This window comes from Anas platyrhynchos, chromosome 13 (assembly GCF_047663525.1).
Source record: "Anas platyrhynchos isolate ZD024472 breed Pekin duck chromosome 13, IASCAAS_PekinDuck_T2T, whole genome shotgun sequence".
In the NCBI taxonomy this organism is placed as follows: Eukaryota; Metazoa; Chordata; class Aves; order Anseriformes; family Anatidae; genus Anas; species Anas platyrhynchos.
In genome coordinates this window covers 16,076,157-16,095,024 of record NC_092599.1, presented here as the reverse complement: position 1 = coordinate 16,095,024, position 18,868 = coordinate 16,076,157, and the positions used below count along the sequence as shown (strand labels likewise).

General features: G+C 41.3%; 1 protein-coding gene across 4 annotated transcripts in view; it reads right to left on the bottom strand.

Moving 5' to 3' along the window:
* Positions 1-18,868, bottom strand: part of IPPK (inositol-pentakisphosphate 2-kinase) — a 53,441-nt gene that overhangs the window by 26,558 nt on the left and 8,015 nt on the right. The window contains exons 3-4 of one of the 4 annotated variants that reach the window (XM_072044236.1): positions 13,735-13,811; positions 4,607-4,747 (exon numbers count right to left, since the gene is read on the bottom strand). In XM_072044236.1, the coding sequence (XP_071900337.1) occupies positions 4,607-4,636 (30 nt within the window). In that variant the 5' untranslated portion in view covers positions 4,637-4,747; positions 13,735-13,811. Of the gene's footprint in view, positions 1-2,655; positions 2,857-4,606; positions 4,748-10,239; positions 10,485-13,734; positions 13,812-18,868 lie in introns of those variants that run through there. The other 3 variants (XM_038185807.2, XM_072044235.1, XM_038185806.2) reach the window with 3 other exon arrangements.

Sequence of the window (18,868 nt, the reverse complement as noted above, 5' to 3'; positions counted from 1 at the left end):
GTATTAAAAACCACCAGGAAAAGCTTTGCCACCAGAGAAATCTGTCCCACGATACCGTATATCTGCCAAAATGTTAGAGTCACCAGAACTACAAAAGCCAGGAGAACAGAAGCTGGAACATACATTAAGCAAGCAAGCAGCTTCAGTGGTGATGGTGTTAACTGGAAACTCTTTGCAGGCGTTCCATCGTTAAATGCTGGAGAACTAATTAAAGTAACTCTGTGAAACTATCACTGTGAGAAGAGATGCGCTGACGAAGCCATGCCCCACCCAAGATCCTCTTTTTCCTCACGGGGTGAATGGGAACAGAGATGCAGTTGCAGTGATTTCAGATTCTCTGCCCCTGTACTGACCGCTCGGGGGGCCGTGTCACTGCGGCGTCCTGGAGGTCAGCAGCTGGTACCGGGACCAGCCCCCAGGCAGTGCTTCACAGCACATCACACATCACGGCGTGTTCCACGGACACCGGCCTGTGTCAGACCAACCTCTGCCTACAGGCCAGCACCCAAAGGCACCGGAAAAAACGTCTGCTTGTTGGCTGCATCCAGGGCTTATCAGCTCATCACTAGCAGAGCTGCTTGTTGGGCATGTGACTTTCCTGTGACCACGTTTTCAATTTTGGTGCTGTACTAACTCTGGATTAACGGGGCGTTACATTCACGTCTTAAATACGCAGGGAATGGGAGAAGCCAAAAAATAAACATAGCCTTAAAAAGACCCTGCGCCACGAACTGAGGCGTGCCTTGTTCTTCTTAGTCTTCACCCACAAGCCAGCTCTGCACCACACAATCAGTAACAAGTGTGTGCCCAGCCTGCCTGCCTGCTCACCCCAGCCTGAACCCCAGGGACCTGATAACATGAGCTTGCACAGAACCAGTTATCAATGCTTCAGAGAGTGGATCAGAGGGCAGGAGCTGAAGCTAAACTCCCTGGGTCTTAGTTCACAAAGGGCAGACCAGCTTCTGCTTTCCTCTCCAGACGGACAGGGGACTTGCGTGGTCTTTGTTGCTGTTGGTGTTGTTTTATTTTTAAACCACTCAGATCCTCCTGAAGAAGCAAGGATGAGAGGTTCAGACCCATGCAGGTAGGGACCAGCTTCCTTCCCTCATTCCGAGGCACCACGACACACAAGAAGGGAGAACAAGGCGACACCAAGCACACCAACGCTTCCGCCCTGGCCTCTTGCAATCCCAGCACTTCTGTCTCTGCCCCCATTCACATCCCCCTTGCCACAACCAAATCACCATCCCTCCCCCTGACCTTTACACACAGTAAACATGAACCAAAGAGATACAGAATGAAGGCAGGACAGTTAAAATAAAATTCAGTATCTTAAATATGCTGCTGTTTCATTCACACAAACCTGAGAATGACTGACAACGGATCACAAGCAGGGTGATTAATCATGCAAGCACGTCCTGTTTGCAAGGGGCACAGCGCAACAATCAGCATCTAAACACTATTTTAGATACTCCCGTTTTCCAAGAGTTCACCAGCTATCTATACAGGAAAAAAATACATCTGCTTTACTTTCACTGTATCCTAAAGTTTTCGCTTCTTGTTGAAAGGAGAACTGACACACTCGGCAAGCACTCCGAGTTTCTGGCAGACTTCCTCATCTTCCACGTCTTCAAAGATATCACAATTGCATCACTGCTGACCCATTACGCCTTCTGATTCCTATTGTTCAGTGACTGCATTTTTTTTTTTGAGCTGCCTTTTCCAAAGCTTAAATTTAGACAGGAAACAAAATCATCGCTTTTTTCTTATAGTTAGAATATCTTTTAAAAGTACCTCATATAAAGAGAAAGGAGAGCCACACAAACGTCCCTCCTGAGTTTGAGGAGGCCGTGATACTTCCAGCATTTTCCTCAGGCTGACATTTGTTAACGTTTTTTATACTGAATGTGTGTTTAAAACCCAGAAAAGATACATCAAATATAGTATTTTTGATCGTTCTTTCATACATATAGAAGAATAAATGGTTTTCAGGGTTCAGCTCATACAGCTTGTAGATTTTTCTACATAAATACCACCCTTTAGCCTTTTAGCTCTAAAACCTTTAGATCCATGCAATACCAAGGGCATTTTGGGGCACACTGGTGGCAGCACTCAGACTCAGTAACAGGACTCTGAAGCCCCGAAGCGGCCCCGAGCACCCGTCAGGCACGGCCCCAGCTCCTCCGAGGGCCGCTGGGAGCCGAGCCCGGCGCTGTGAGGTGACAGCAGCGCCGTGGGCAGCCTCCGCTTCGCCTCACGATGCTGCCGGCAAATGGGCCCGGCTCCGTTTGCTTCTTTACAGAGAAAAACGGGGAAGAAAAACAAAAAAAAAAGGGTGCGCGGAGGCACGGGGCCGGCGGGACCCGTCCCCCCCTCCCCCCCCTCCTGAGGTCGCCAGACCCCGCGGGCGCCCAGGGGAGCGCGGTCCCTGCCGGGGCTGCCTTCTGTCGCACCCATATCGCGACACGACAGGCGGGTAACTGCCAGCGCGTCCCCCCAGCCGTCTCCAGGCTGCCGCCGCTGCCCCGGTTAAGGAAAGGCCCGGCCCGGCCGCGCACCTGGGGAGGCCCCGGCCCGCCCCCCCCCTTCCCTCCCCTCACGCGGGGCCCGGCGGCGGGGGAGGGGCGCTCCGGCCCCGCCGCGCAAGGGCCGCACCTGGCAGTGCGAGACGACGAGGCTCTGGTTGCCCTCCCCGTGGTACTTCCATTCATTCTCGTCCATCTTCTCCACTTCCATGCCCGGCCCGGGCCGCCCCGCCGCGCCCCGCGGGGACGGTGCCTGCCGCCGGCCCGCCGCCCTCACGCCGCCACCATGGCGGCTGCGCGCCGCCCGCCGCGCGGGAAGGGCCGCCCGGCACCGCCCCGCCCCGCCCCGCCGCCATCTTCGGGCCGGCCGCCTCAGCGCGCCCGAGCCCGCCCGCAGCCTCCGTTGTCCCCTCAGTGTTGTCCCCTCCCGGGTGAAGCCCGTGCCCCTGCTCCAGGTTTCCCTCCTCCTTCAGGCACTTCCCAGGCTTAGAGTTCCATTATCGCGTTAAGGGGTTTCCTTCGTCTCAGCAAGGCTGAATTCCACATGAATAAACTGAACTACTGTAAAACAAATTGTCTACGCACCTAAGCTAGCTGTCACAAACTCAGGGTCAAATCCTGGATTCCTTAGTCCAGTCAGTTTTGAGTTTTGACTGCAAAGAACAGAACTCCAATTACCATTTAAAATTTACCTCTAACAGTTTACAATTTTTCCCTTTTCTTTCTTCCTGAGGAAGGTACTCCATAACAGTAACCTTGCAAGCAGGTGTTACCTTCTGATTCCCTCGTATAACAAACACACTATTTGAGTAGCACCCAGCTATGACTTACACAGTCTTTAAGAAGTCAAAGCAAAGAACAGGGTATGTTTTTAAAAAGGAAAAGATGCACATAGAAGGCTGAAAATAAAACCTTCAAAAATCTGCCATAAGTCACTGATTTTTGTGTTGTGCTGTCATTTTAATTTATAACCTAATTTCAACTAGATTTTTGAAAAATAAATGGAGTCTAAGCAATACATGCTTCCTTTTTGCCAAAAATGTGGATTGATATGCACTTGTCCTTTTTATTTAACAATACGCTATAGACTTGTATGAAAAAGGAAATGTGAATACCTGATTCCTCTGGCCATTTAATAAAGACAAAAATAATGTCACAGGAGGAATGTTTAAAGTATGTTTGTCACCTTGCATGTTTGCTAAGTTCCATTATGTTGTGTAATAACAAACAGATACATAAAAAAAGAAAAAAAGTGTTATCCCATCTTATCCAAACGCAGTAGAAGAATTTCATTCAAGGTTACATACAAAACTTTCAGTGGAAGCATTATTCCGCAATTAATGTACATCAGAGACATAGGATATGAACACTTAATAGGCTTACATGAATAAAGACAAATATGTTAACTGGTAGTGGCAGAAGTAATTTGTCTTAATAGAATCAACTTGTAATACTAGAATTTCTTTAAAGTTTTCATACCTCTAAAAAGTACACGGCTACACAGAAAAATAAAGTAGAAGTTGAGTGCAAGGGTGAAAAAAAAAAAAAGTAAAACAAAAAACACGTAAGCTTTAATCCAATCACTGTCTCCAGCAAGTGACTTCACCTCTTCCTCCCACATCTCATGGCACACAATTACCACTTTGCTACATTGCAGGGGGGTTCTGAAAATGCATTGGTGAAACTTTGAAATAAGAGGGACAAAAATGTAATAACATATTTCTCTCTGTGTTATCAGCTTTTAAGTGTTACTTATTTTAGATACTATCTACAACACACACAAACTTAAGTATCTTAGGCTTCTGTGCTGTTAATGATGTTAAAGTGTTACTTAACTGGAATTCCTCCAGCATAGTCTTGCGGTATAAGTACAGCTTGTGTAGACATACCTGGATTACTCTTAATTAGCTACCTTGAGGACTAGCACAGAGCTCAGTGAGCTTCAAAATCCATCTGAGGATCTCAGTAGATAATCAGGTGCTTGTGGTATTTTAGTATGTAAATAAGCTATGTTAAAACTGCATCAGGATTGTGTAGGGTAATCATACCTCCAGTTCTGCAGCTTCCCTTAATCCCCTTACCTTTTTCTTTTTGATGGTGTTTGAAAGCATCAGGAGAACGCCACAGGCTTAAGAATACATTGCCATTTTCCGGATTCTACAACTGTACCAGGTGGCTCTCTTGAGCTGTGTGTCACAGTTCTTCTTTCCTAGGTCTCTACACTGTCAGGGATACAAAAAACACAAACTTTAAATACAGCGTTTAAAACAGTGACCTCAGTATACTTAACTGTGCAAATAGTCTCAATGCAAGATAAATAAAAGACTTTCCTACAAAATAAAATACAAGAATACTGATCATACGACATTCTTATAAGCTAGTAAAATACTATCATGTAAAGCTAGTCAAACATTTGCAGCTAGGAGAAGACAGCCTTCCTGCCTCTTTACGTAAAGGTAAACAATACGTTAGCTAATATAAATTTTCTTCCCAGTTTATTGTCTATCATCCCATGCTTGTAGTGGTATGTTTTTATTTAAATTTGGTTTAAGCTATGGAACTAACCACCAACTTCACATCTTTAGTTTATTGATCTCAGCTCTCCTGGATTATCCCCGGTACACAGATCTTTCTCAGCCCACCACAACATGACTTCTCTCCCACCAGCAGACTTCAGCTCTCAGCTTTTGTCACGTCCTTTCCCCAGTCATGCCACAGAATTACCAGTGCAGGACTCGCACACATGCAGTCTTTTATATACCTTGTCAATTTACCAAGGAATAAGAATTAAATAGTTTAAAATGGTCTTATTTAGTCTGAGGCTAAAACAAAAGCAAGCAAGCGTTTTGCATTAATATTCTGATGGCTAAGAAAAGTTCATTAAATCCAGGTATCAGGGAAAACAGCATTACTGAGACTCATAATAAAGTCAGATGCCAATAACAAAAATGTCTTGTAAGCTTATGAGAAGGATTTTTGTTGTAAATTGCATCACCAAAAAGAAAGAATTCTGTAAAAAGATTATTCTGTTATTTTTGAAAAAGGATAAACATGACACAGAAGATCCTATCCTGCGACCAAGAAACATCTGCCTGAAGAAATTATTTAAAAATCAAAAATTCCAAACAAAGTCCAAGGAAGTTGAATAAACGTAACACTAAAATGAAATTTTTCTTTTTCTTAAATTAAAATTAATTCAAAAGATGCAGTTATGTTTAATGAAGGTTACCTGACAGTTTTATATTACACTCAAGCCATCAATAATGGAGCATACTGATGGAACTCACACCTCATTGCAGTTCTAAAGCTTTACCTTTTTTATCTGGATTATGCTGCTGCATAATCTCCATGCCTTATTTTTCTCTTGAATCCATGATTGATCTACGTAATTTCATGCATACACCAGAAATCCAGAAAACCTCATGCTTCAGTTGTCATTTCACCATCTCGCCATCTGAGCAGCATTGACCCAAAGCAGGGGGGAATAAAGGTGACTAACGTGTAGTTTGATGGGGGGGGGGGGAGGTGTTTGGTGTTGTGTTTTTATATTTATTTATTTAGAAATCATACCTGGTACTTCCAACCATAAGAAATATTTTATTTTACTCGCTAAGGAAGTTGATGGCTTTGGGAACAAGTATGTAGCAAGAAAAGGCGACAAGGTCAACAACATAGACATTGTTAATCAACAAGAGCTTGCACAGACTTCCCCAGCCAGCAGTATCTGCAGCTGTGAGTCAACAGGCATAACTACTGGGAGGTTACATTGCTAGGGGCTGGTGAAGAAGGAAATGAAGTTAAAGACCCAGAGCATAGATTCATTTCTTCTCTATATAGTATATAAAATGCAGATGAATTGTCAGAACAGGTGCGATTTTTATGTACAGGCAAGATCCTTAACACTGTTTTCCATGGATAAGGGTCCTATGTGTTCACTGAGAGTGGAAAAAAAATAAAAGAAGACGTCAACAAAACACTACAAATGAGCCGGGATAGGGGAATGGATATACATCATGGTGAATTTTTTTGGATGAGTAAGAGAAAATAAATGGAGGAGGAGATTAACTAGAAACTGCAGGGGGCCTTTAAAGCAGAACATTATGGTGAAACCCGAGGAGCTTTGATAAGGTATTAAATCAGAATGGAACAAGACCAATCCCATCTAAGCACCTCCTTAAAGTCTGCTCTTACAGCATTTAATCCTGAGGGCAAGGAAGGAAAGATGAAGGGATAAAGAGCTTTTAGGTCTCGCCTGGTATGAAGTGCAACTGGAAAACAAAACGTTCCTTACAGGAAGAGGTACAAGCCAACTACCAGAGCTGTGCGTAAGTATGAGTTTTTGCTGCTTTTGCAACAGAGTAACACTTCTTAGGGCAGGTGCTGTGTGTCAAACTATCAGCACCCATCAGACATCCTTGTGCAACATGCGACTGCCCCTGGGCAGCACCCCATGGGCTGACATCACCTGCACAACCTCTTCTGCTTAGCCCTTGGGCCTGGCAGTGGTTAAAGGAAAGGACATCTTAATATTTTTTTTTGGCGCAAGCCCTGTATGACCATCTTTAAATAGGCAATGGAATATGCTGACTTACCTAGTTTTTAGCTCCAGCACTATTGCACAGCTATGCCCTTTTGTGAAAAACCTCAAAACCTCCCCAGGTTGAACTCCTGGTTCACGAAGTACAAGGTCTCCAGAAGATTAACTACACATTGACATAAACTGGTCCCACCTTACATTTCAGCTTGTACCCCACAATGCCAAGCCGTGTGACAATACCAAGAGATGGCACAGAAGGACCGTGATGCAGTTTTTTTTTTATTGATGAATCCTGTGTTACCCTGACACAGCCAAATACTTCAAAAGACAATGCCTCAGCTTCACAGGTACCAGAGAGTTATTGACTGGTGGAGCGATCGCTGTATTCAAACAGCAGCACCTAAGACGACTGCTTCGCCCCCCCAATCTGGCCATACATTCCTGTTCCCTCTTTGCATTGTTCTTAGTCCTTTTACACCCATATGGCAAGGCAGGGCAAACGATTCATCCAACGAATGGTCAGATTGTCTCAGATTGCTTTTTTCTTATTATAACATTTTAGTTCACTCAGCAAACCGCTATGCCACTGCACAGCCACATAAACCCTCCAGCTCTCATTAAAGGAGCAATGGGAACGCAACCAAAAGTGGTGGCGAGTGCAGCATTAGCCATTTGTTAGACCTGATTAAGCTGATGATGAAACTGGACTTTTGGCCACACTGCAGAGCCTCCCAGCAAGGTGATTTGGGGGGGTTGTGGGGGGGAAATTTCAAGGAAAGAGGGGGGGGGGGGAAAGCACAGAATGAGCAGATTTCTGGGTGTGCTCTGAAAACAAGCAGGGAGCACATCACCTGCCTTGGGAGCACAAGCCACATCACTCAGGCAGTCCACGAGCTGCCATTTGCAGTGCTCCGCCTCCCCAGGAAAAAAAAAAGGCTTCTGCCATCCCTTTATTGCCAGACCTACCTGTTCTGGACCTGTGTTATCACAGTATCAGCGATAGCACGTTCTACTAAATGCTTTATTGATTTAAAACAGCAATTGCTAAGAGAGTTTAGATTGTTACCTTTAAGTGCAATGAAGTAGGTATTTATCAAGTGATTAGGAAATCTTTCTGACGAAATGCTTGGCAAAAGCAAGTGTAAAACAATAAAAATAAGAACTGCAATGGATATGGAAGTATTTCCCTTGGAACAAAAGTGAATAATAAGGGTGCATCTCACATCTTTCCCACAAGTTTCTAGACAAAAAGTAAACCTAAGATACTTTCAAACCTAAGAGCTCTTCCTAACCATGACAGGAAAAGGAATACCCCAAAATATATGATCTTCTAAAAAGATTACACTTAAACAGAAACAGGCCCAAAGAACAGTGAAGCCCCTTCTCATGCAAGGCTTGGTACCTTGGAAGGCACCAGTCAATGCAGTATGGATGTACAAATTCCAAAAATATACCTGGGTATTCTACTTGGTGGGTGATTTTGAACCTATTTCATTATGAGACATTAAGAGTGCAGAGAAGAGACATAAAATCATGTTTAGAGATATACTTAATTATAATCAAAGTAGGGAGATTGGTGAAAGTTACACTGACAGCTATCAGAAAGTTACTTGTAAAGTGTTAGAGTGATTCTGCTAGCCAGCCAAAAAGAAACAGAGCAGAAGCACTTCAGTGGTGAGAATTGTTCTCCAGCCAGAAATAATCATCTGGAAAGAGGAGATAATCTGACAAAAGCAAGCAAAGTAACAAAAACTAAGAAAAAAATCCTGTTATCTGATTCATGAGACCCCAGGAGCAGTAAGGAAATCCATCAGTAGCAGCCAGGCCAGCCTCAGAAGCACTGCTCACAAGGTGGTACAGTAGCAGCTCGTGTTTATCAAATGCATTTCCAATTTCTTACTCTGCACAGCAACAAGGAAGTAGGAGCCATTCACTCGACCTCCGGTACTTCTGGATGTGGAGGAAGAAAAGCAGCACTGCCAATAAAAATGAACGATTCCAATCGTTCTTCCGTAAGGACCCAATTATCAATATTTTGTTCAACTGCTTTTCTAGGGTTTTGCAGGGTTGCAAAAAGCAATGGGAAACAGCCTCATCTGCTGGTTCGGGGAGATACAGCCAGGTGCCTGCACAAAGCCTAGCACTCCTCCCCCTTGCACCTCCCATGCCTCAAAGTCACCTTTTTGTAGCTGTTGTTGTTGCACTACGTAACAGAGCAGCAGCAAAAAAAAATCTGCCCACACTCCTCACATGGCTGGGGACAGATAATAAATTAAAAGGAGAAGCTCTAGGTCTGCTTTCTATCTCCTGATTACTTGTAGACAGACAAGTCTGAAGGTGAGATTGCTCAACACCTCCCCTTATTTAGTTCTGCTGTGTGTTTTGTGATTTTGCTGGAATACCGTAATGGTCCTGATCAGATCTTCCATGGGACTACTTGCTTCAAACAAGATAGAGGTCTTTGCTGCTGTTTTTAAGTTTATTTCAAAAACTGAGAAAAAGAATATGCTGCTTTATCTCACTGAAGGTTAGATGTAACAGCACTTCTTAAGGAAAAGTCTACATTGAAAAAATCATGGGACAGCAGCAACTAGCATGGGATGACTTCACCACTGTGAAGCTAAGGATACACCTTTTGCTGCCTTTTTAGTCTCAATTATATTAAAATCTAAGCTTCTGCTAAGGCATGCACATAATTTTAATGTTGACATGAGCTAATTTCTGAGTGACCGAGTTCAGCGCCAGTTTTCTTACAAAATCCATTAAAAACCAGCCATATAGCTGCACACACTCCTCAGACATCCCCTCCCCATCTCCCCTACAAGCCCTTCCCAGCCTTCGTGCTTCTCAGTGACCTTGGATCTACAGATGAGGCTGATGAGGTGCAGCTGTGAGCAGCCACACTGGGGCCTTAAGACATAACACACTGCTTTGTCTTATGCACAGGTTTGCTCACTGCCGAGCCAGGGGATTGCCACACGTAAGGACTGAACCAATCCTCCTGGGGTCTCTTCATCAAGCCACGTTATGTCACTGGTCCTAACTGGTCTAAAGTTAATAGTATTTCCAAGTGAATCATTTGATTTTGCTCAAGTTAAAGCTTTAATGTCTGCCATTATTTCATTATCCTGATTGCAGGAAGGATTTTAAAGTACACGGGTCACTGAAGTTACTTACCTTACCTCAGCGTCCCAGCTCCATACCTCCTTTAAACAGGACTGATCTCATTTTCGAAGGACTGATCGGTTCCAGGTCCCATTCACAGCAGAAGGCTTTGCATTCACTGAACACTTCAGAAAGTCAGGCCGTGCTATTTTAATGTCTGTGCTCAGATGGGAGAGCTCAGACACAGAGATGCATAGGAAGAGGTTAAAAGTAGACGGAAACAAACTTCAATAGGACCAAGCAAGCAGATGGTACTTACGAAGATGCACTTAAACGGCAAGAAAAGGAAACAGAAGCAAATAAAAGAGAACAAGGAATGCGCAAAATATCAAAGCCCATAAGCCTGAACTGTTATTTTCGCATGCAAATTGCATTTCAGAGATTAGTCCTAGAAGGCTATTAATTATGGTATGAAAAGCCATACTGTGGCTAACTCTTTATCAAGGGCACTGCGATAATTAGACAGAGCTGTATAAAGAGGCTTTACAGGAGATTTTTCAAGAGACTAGATCCATATTGATCCAGTGGGGAAAAAAAAAATACGATTTCAGGAATAACCTGTATTACCTGCCAAAATACAGCCACCACAAGTGACTCAAGCAATTATTCAAGGGAAAAAAAATAGATAAAATAACAACGCAGCATAACCAGCACTTACCTGTGCTCTGTGTAGCCACAGGAGCTGCGTGTACATTAACCCTCTTGGACATCGCAGCATCTCAGAGAGGTTTAACAATGTTTTAGTGGAATATCCTCGTACAAGGACCCCTCAAGGACCAAAGGCAGAGGACAAAGGTATGATCTTGCCCTCTCAGCTTCTAGCTTTCCCTCAAATCACACACCCGGTATTCAGTTTGTGAACATTTCCCAAGGGCCCTGCTGAATTTAGAGAAGAGTCTGAACCTCCTGGTCAGTTTTACTTCCCTCTCTATACCCACTGCCCCCCTCCTGAGCATCATTTTGCCACATTTAACTCTTTCTGTAGGGCATCCTTTGCCAGAGGGACAACCCCATGTTCCAACCAAATGCCAAATAATTCTGCTTACATGCCATCACTTTCCTAACAATGGATTTTAGAAGTGATGCTTCATCTCACAAAGATGGCTTACTTAATGACCTGCGAGATATGAACATTTTTACTTCTGCTGGAGTAATCTACTTGCAATACTGTATTTGCAAAAGCATGCTGTGGCTTTTAGTTATTTTTCTGAATATAGAATTCCTGGCACATTTAATAAATAAGAATACGAATACATTATAGTAAATGACGTGCATAGCAAAATAATCGTTTGCTTTAATGGAAGAAAAATTTGTGAATAGTTTTCCATCCTTCCCTTTGTGACCGTTGTCCTCCATTATCTCCCAAAGTATGTTCTTCATAAATCAATACAGAATAGTCTACTACAATACAGAAATCTAAGCCAGAGATCAAATTGAAGGATATTCCCAGGATCATTGCTTGAACAGTAGCACCTAAGTTACTATTAGAAGAACAGGTGTGTTCAGAGCTTTCACGGAAAATGGCTTAATAAACCTGCTGTCAAATGTCTTCCCCATTTCAATGCCTGTTCAATCTATAAAATAGGATTGTTTCATTCAATTCTGCTCATTCAATCTATCCCCATGACAGAGCAAAGATGAACCAAAGAATCGCTCTTCAGGACAAGCAATTTAGGTGCTTCCCTCTTTCCAAGAAGAGGCTTTGCATCTCTGTTAAGCCGTGGCTCTTGGGACAGGGACCTGCTGCCACCTGGGAGCACACAACCCACCACTTTTACTGCCCTGTGATGGTCTGAAGCATCAGCAGAATAACAGCTCCTTCTAAGGCAGTAGAGAAGGCAGAGAGCAGATCACTGAGTTGCTGAAAGTTCAGACCCCTTACTGAGATGCAATTCTCTTCTGCTCTTTACTGACATCATTCTTTTCTCTTCCAATTACACCAAAACAAACCTTTTATATCCGTTTGCTCCATCCCACCTCTTTTCAGATGCTTCGAGAGGCATTCTCCACCTATAAATGCAGCCATTCAAGTCCAGTATTCTTTAAACCATACCACACAGGCAACATAAAGTAAAAGCTTACTTTACATGGAAGTTAAGTTTAAAACAAGTTTTGTCTGTAGTTTGTCTAGGTTATCACCTGCACAACCAAACATTTACATCTGCAAGAGAAATCAGAGGAAATAGGAAGGAAAATCCCTTTCTCTGACCCTAGCTGGGACCAGCTGACAGGTGTTTGCCTCATCTGTTCCCAAAAAACTCATCGATGGACATTGTGGGGAATACCTTCCAGTGCACAGCTATGCTGAGCTGATGACTAATTTCAGTCTGCTTTGCTGTAGTAAATAGCCATTAAATATTCATTCTTTCTCTAGCCAAGTGACCGTGGATAAAGGGAACATTTAACATTTCCATGCTAAATGTTTATTAAATAAAAAAATAAAAGCTGCTTTTCCTGCCTATGGTTTAACTTGCCTACCTCTATGATAGACAGAAAAACAGAATTCCAAAGCAGGAAGTCCTCAGAAGTTATATGGAAAGTTATCAATAGAAAAAGTTGTTCCACCATTCCTACAAACAGATAGGCACGTCCACGTACGTATTAGGAGTAGGGAGAAGTGGCAGCAAACTTCCACAAGCACCATACTGTTCTTTTAGACCACAGTGCATGATATAATGCTAATCGCCCTTCCTTGCTATCAGATTTTCATGCATACTCCTGTATTACTTCCAGCATAAAATACAATCCTTATTTTGGTAGAAGTAACCCTCCTGCTGCTGCCAGTTTCCTAAAGCAATCATTTCCAACACTGTGTCTACAGTAAAAGCAGCTTTACTGATTAATTGGTTAGCTGAAAACATCCATAGGGCTCCCATCATATGAATGGGGAGAGTATGTAATTATGTGAAAGAACATCAATACACTGCTTTATTCTTCCTATTATATGGAGATGTCCACAAAGGCACCAGGTAGATTACATACAGTATCACGGAATAACCCTCTTTGGACCCTCTTCCAAGAAGTCGACACAAAGGTGCAAACAATAGCTCTGTAACAAAGCATCAAGGCTGAACAAAGATTGTTTAAGACAATCATTAAAAGCAAGTTCTGCTTTCTCTTCCTTTAAAGGGGCAAATACCTTTAGATTTTGTATGCAGGTTTTTCTACTACTCTTTTTTTTTTTTTTTTTGCATCATAGCAAAATGTTTGTCAGAACAAATGATGCCAGCCCATAAAGAACTCCTTACACATTCTACATGTATATAATAATCTCTGGAGATGATAGACCTACCATTCCTCAGGGAAAACATTCAACAGTTACTGAAAAGCGTTGGTAGGACATGATAAAAGCCATCATGGACGTGACACACCAAGATAGGAAAGAAAAATACTAGCAAGCCCATCTGTATCACAGCCACGTGAATTCAGACATGACATCAGCACCTGAAATTGGAGGGGAGGTACACACAAAAGCATCAAATGGCAACCAAAGATTTAAACACATACCTGGGGTAAAGAGTTCAAAAGTTGGAAATTAAGCATAAGGCTCGGAGGAGTCAATTCCATTCCAAACTTTTTTCATGCTGAAAATAAAAAAATAAAAATCAAAGAACCTATTTTAGGGCTTCAACTTCCCTGGGGGTTTTAGGTAAGCCTAAGAATAGCTGCAGATGTATGCATAAGGCTTCGGTGCTGTTGCTGAAAAAGGAATCCCAGCTTTAATACATTTAGTTGGGTGTTTGAAGCAGTGGAAGTAACATAATTCATCACAGCCAAGTTAAATAAGTAGTTTATAGGCAGTGAACCCCACCAGGACATGTATTAGAAAAACAGCAACCACCCAGTATTGCTCCCCACTGAAAATCTTCAGGTAAACACATCTTCAATATTTCTGAAGACTGAATTTTCTGAAGTAATCCCAGGAGAAAATGACTATTGTAAAGAAACCTGCAGAAATTCTAAAAAACATTAGCAGAAGGTAGAGTAAAAAGTGTGTATAGCTTATTAGACAGGATTCTAGAAGGCTAAAGTTACTGGGCAGCTTTTCTCAAAGCCATCATTGTTTCTCCTCACTTAGTTAACAAAGATGATACCAGATCTCAATATTCTCAATTATGGATCCTTGTGAAGTAATAAAGGACCAGATCTCACCCCTTAAAAGAGTAACTTCCAGGTCATTTAAAGGCATTACAGCAGTTAGGAACAGCATACAAAAGAAACCTTTAGGCGTGCTGTTACACTCCCCAGTCTGGTATGAAAATGAAAGAGCTGCCATAGTCTAGAAAAAAAAAAACAAAAACAATGCCTCCACCCTCTGGATTAACTTTCCCTTTTTAATGCAGCACTCTTGCTATTCTAGTTCTTAGGGTCGTTGTCCAGACACAGCACCTGCCAATGAACCAGCATTAATCTCTTTTCATTTCCTGCTGTTACAGAGGGTTAGCAACTTTCACTTTAAAAAAAAAATATATATATATGTATATATTTAACATAGAGGACAGAGACACCAGAAGAAGGAAGAAAAAAATAAGTCTTGTATGTGCTTTACTTAGGATTTCTAGTCAGGTAAATTGAAAGATATACACAGGATCCCTGGATCACAGATCAATAGACTGCATTTAACTTCAAAACTTTTGATTCCAGACTTCCAGTTTTCATTCCATGAAGAGTTCAGTCATCGGTATTTTAGATCACATTTAGAGAGAATGAATGCTGAAGGCCTACGGGAAAACAGCTAAATACCTATTTTAAAAAATACATGCAGCTTTTCCTGAATATACCACTGAGATTGTAAAAACATACGATTGTGACAAAGCTTAAATAGATTCTCTTCTTTGCTGCAGGTGACTTGCAGACAGTCACCTGCAAGTGACTTGCAGGTTTCAGCTTCAATTAAATCTTCAATTGATGCTTTAGAAATTAACGACAACTCCCTGAAGCTTGTACACAGGCCTCGGATAAACACCGCAAATGCGTGAAACGTTCATTTAGGCCACAGTCAAAATGCCTTCCGTGTTAAATATGGGATCGATCATACTGACTTCTATGAAAGAAGCAGCTTTCTCTCGATGTGCAGCAACAAGTCATCAACAAAATATGAAGACTAGCAGATACTAGCCAAAATTTTGTGAAAATACTGGTTATTCAAAAAATACTCCATAAATGTGGTTTAAGAACATGCTTAAAAAATTCCATCAAAATTCTTTATTCCACATTAAATGTCCAGCACTACTAAGTCCAAGTACATATTTAATTACCATTGAATGTGCTTAATTACTGTTGGCTGAGGTCTATTCAATGCCTTTGGTTATAGGGTCAGCCCATTTCATTCTGGGCCAAAAAGGACATGATGTCCCTCTCCATTTGTACCTCCCCCCCCTCCCCCCCAGAATATTAGAAAAAAAACTTGGACCAAACCCTTGCAACCACCTTCAACACGCAGTGAAGTGAGAAATGCATGTGATAACCTCTGGTACCCCCAAAGAAAAGCACCATATCCCCAGAAGAAAGAAGCCAGATCAGTAACACATTATTTTGAGCACTAAATGAGATTTTATTGCGTTGTACATGTTAGAACAGTTCCATTCTCATTTATACTTCTGCAGCTTTGAAATACGCTGTCTGCCTCCAAACCCCAGGATAACCCTAACTCACAGAGTGAAAAAAGTTGAAGGTTGCTGCTGCAATCCATTTGAAGAATATCAAAAAGCGTAAGCCACTACAAATTTTATACTTCTTCACTCTTACAGGTGCCTTTGTGCAAATCTAACCCTCGGGGCACACATTTGCAACAGAAGCATTCACAAAACCTTGCTTTGATGCTAGTGATGCTGTGCAAGTAACATGCAGAGGAGTGGTGCAAAGCATAGCTTGCATGTTCATTTCATATTGATCTAAAGCTTACTAAAATGCGTACAAAAATGACGTACAGTGAGAGTACTCAGTATTTTACTTACCCATATTTAGCATACAAAGTAAAGCTGAAGTCTTGCAATAACAAATAATTTTAAGTATTCATGAATATTTGTAAGAATTTATAAATAATTGGCAAGTCCCTTTCCTCCTTACTGGCAGGAGGGAAGAGTGCTCAGTGCTGCCACACCACAGAGACAGGTTTGGTTGTTTGAGGATATAACGAACCTGCTTCTGTGCAGCATTGCCCGACTACCTGGAACTAACAGAACAACCCAGGCTGTCTTCCGACAAGTTAAATATTTTCTGGTCAAACTCAACTTAGTTTCCTTGCTTGTTCATTCTTCCACTGTGTAGTAGACAATCATCCCAAAAGTCAGACTGCAGTCAGGAAAGCTCCCTAGTAAGACCTACATTATGATGCTGACTGTACTTGTTACTACCAAGCTACACAAAGTTAATGGTTTATGCTTTTGAAAGTTCATATTCAAAGCTGTTTTGTCATAGCATCTACAAAGACTATTTGTTTATACATTTTTTTTCCCTCCTCAAAAAACGTGTTTCAAAGACAAACTTGCATTCTGGGCAGATCTCCAGGATTACAACCTTTTTTTCCCCCTAAGCTTAGTATGTATTTAGCCTGAGAAGTCTGTCTGAAACATTAAAGAAACTCCGTGATGTAATTTTTCTTCTAACTGAATTATGTATGGCAAAGTTATGTTATCAGGTTATATATATTTGCAATTCTGTCTTTCAGTGACTCTAGTCATTTATGTTAAGAGCAAACCAGTCCAAACATTTCTCTTTCACAGTACTTAGATTTTGAAGAACCCCTAGGGAAAACAACTGATACCACATAACTTCTGCTAATGAGGCTATACAAATATTACCATCAATAATCTTGGGTCCAATAGTTTAAATTAGTGATAAAAAACAAGCTTGTCACGAATCACAATGTAATTTGAATTCTTATTGCTACCTGATGTGCTCAAGATCTGTGTATAGTCTGATTGCAAAGGGCAGCCAAACCTCAGTGCACAGCAATCCCCCCAAGCAGATGAACATCTATGGAAGTGTTTTATAAATACATTTAATAATAAAGAAAATGTGACTGAAATATATTGCTCCCTCAAGAAGTTACCAAATTTACAAATTCCCCTCGTCAGTTTACTTCTCAGTAGAAAATTTGAGATGACTTTATACTAGAAAGCAAATATCACTTGTTAATACTGGAATAGGTTTAATCCTTTGAAAGACAATGGTGAAAATGAGCCTGTTATTCACAGAATAAAAGCTATCAACAGCAATTCTGGTGTTACAAGAAAAAATACTTTTTATTAAAAGTAAATGTGACAGTAGAAGGTGTCAACATTACTAATCAAAAACTAGAATGCCTCTACCAACCCCAAAATACACATCTTCCCATTACACCACATCAACATGCATCAGCTCAAGCCTGGAGGAACCACACAAAGACCAGTTCATGACCATGGATTTGATGCACTGATAGCACATACTGCAGAAACGAAGATGAGATCAGAGTTCTGGATCACACCTCTTACCATACAAATGAAGAGAAAAAAATGCGAAATGGAAAAACCATACATGCATTATTATTAAACAACAAAATCTGAAGAAAGTTAATAACATGAAAGGAAAAATTAGTGGTTAAAATAGGTAAGAAACCAGCTATGCAAAAAACAATGACCTTTTAATGTACATCAGTAATTAAAGTGTAATGTTTTTATGTACATCAGTAATTAAACCATGATGAAGATAGTAAAACTGTTGAAGCCATGCATATATTCAACAAATGTTTTCCATCTGTATTTGATAATGCAGATAATTTTGTACTATACAAGGATGATGAAATACTTCCAATATATTTTAACTAGAACAGACAGCATCAAAATCACTTTTTTGATTTTGTAAGGAAAAACATAACCACAAGATCCTGAAAAAATGTCTAAGAACTGGCTTTGGATATCTATGGGACCCTGACGCCTATTTCTGATGAGTTTTGCAGTAACTAAAAAGTTTCTCAAAAGAGCAGGTGTCCCAATATTAAAAATGTAATAACTAATAACTGCAGGAGAGCTGGAGCACTTTTAATAACTAAATAAAAAAGGTTAGTTAATATAGAATTAGTTTACTTCACAAGAAGCATAATTAGAAGGAAAACAGCATCATTACTCCCAGTTATCATTGTTTTATAGAAAAGCTATCCTGTTAAACTTCAGTTCCATTCTTTGTGTAATTGCAGTACCACAGACTACTTGGGCTTTTATAAGACGCTTCACCTAAAACATGGCATTCTAAACCAAATAAAACTACACAGTAAGAAATGCACTGAGTGAATTAAAAATAGGTTAACTGTTAAATGTGCTATCTTCTGCTTATGGCAGTACTAGATCTGAATTAATTTTTCAGTGTTCTCAGTGAAGTGAAAATCAGAGTAACATCACTGATGGCAGAGCTGCAAAGGGTGAGAAACGAGGTTTGGGTCAGTTGGTTCACTACACTCATTTCTTAAGAGCACACTCATGCACATATTAAAGAAATGAATGAGTTTGCAGGAAGCATATGTGTGATTCCTAGTTAGAAGAGTACGATTTACACAAACTTACAAGGCTTAGTCTTTTTAATCCTGAAAAGAAAAACCAGACTGACCTTGATTACAGTATGAAGTACATCCAGGAAGCCACACTGAAAGGCTTCTTCCTCTTGA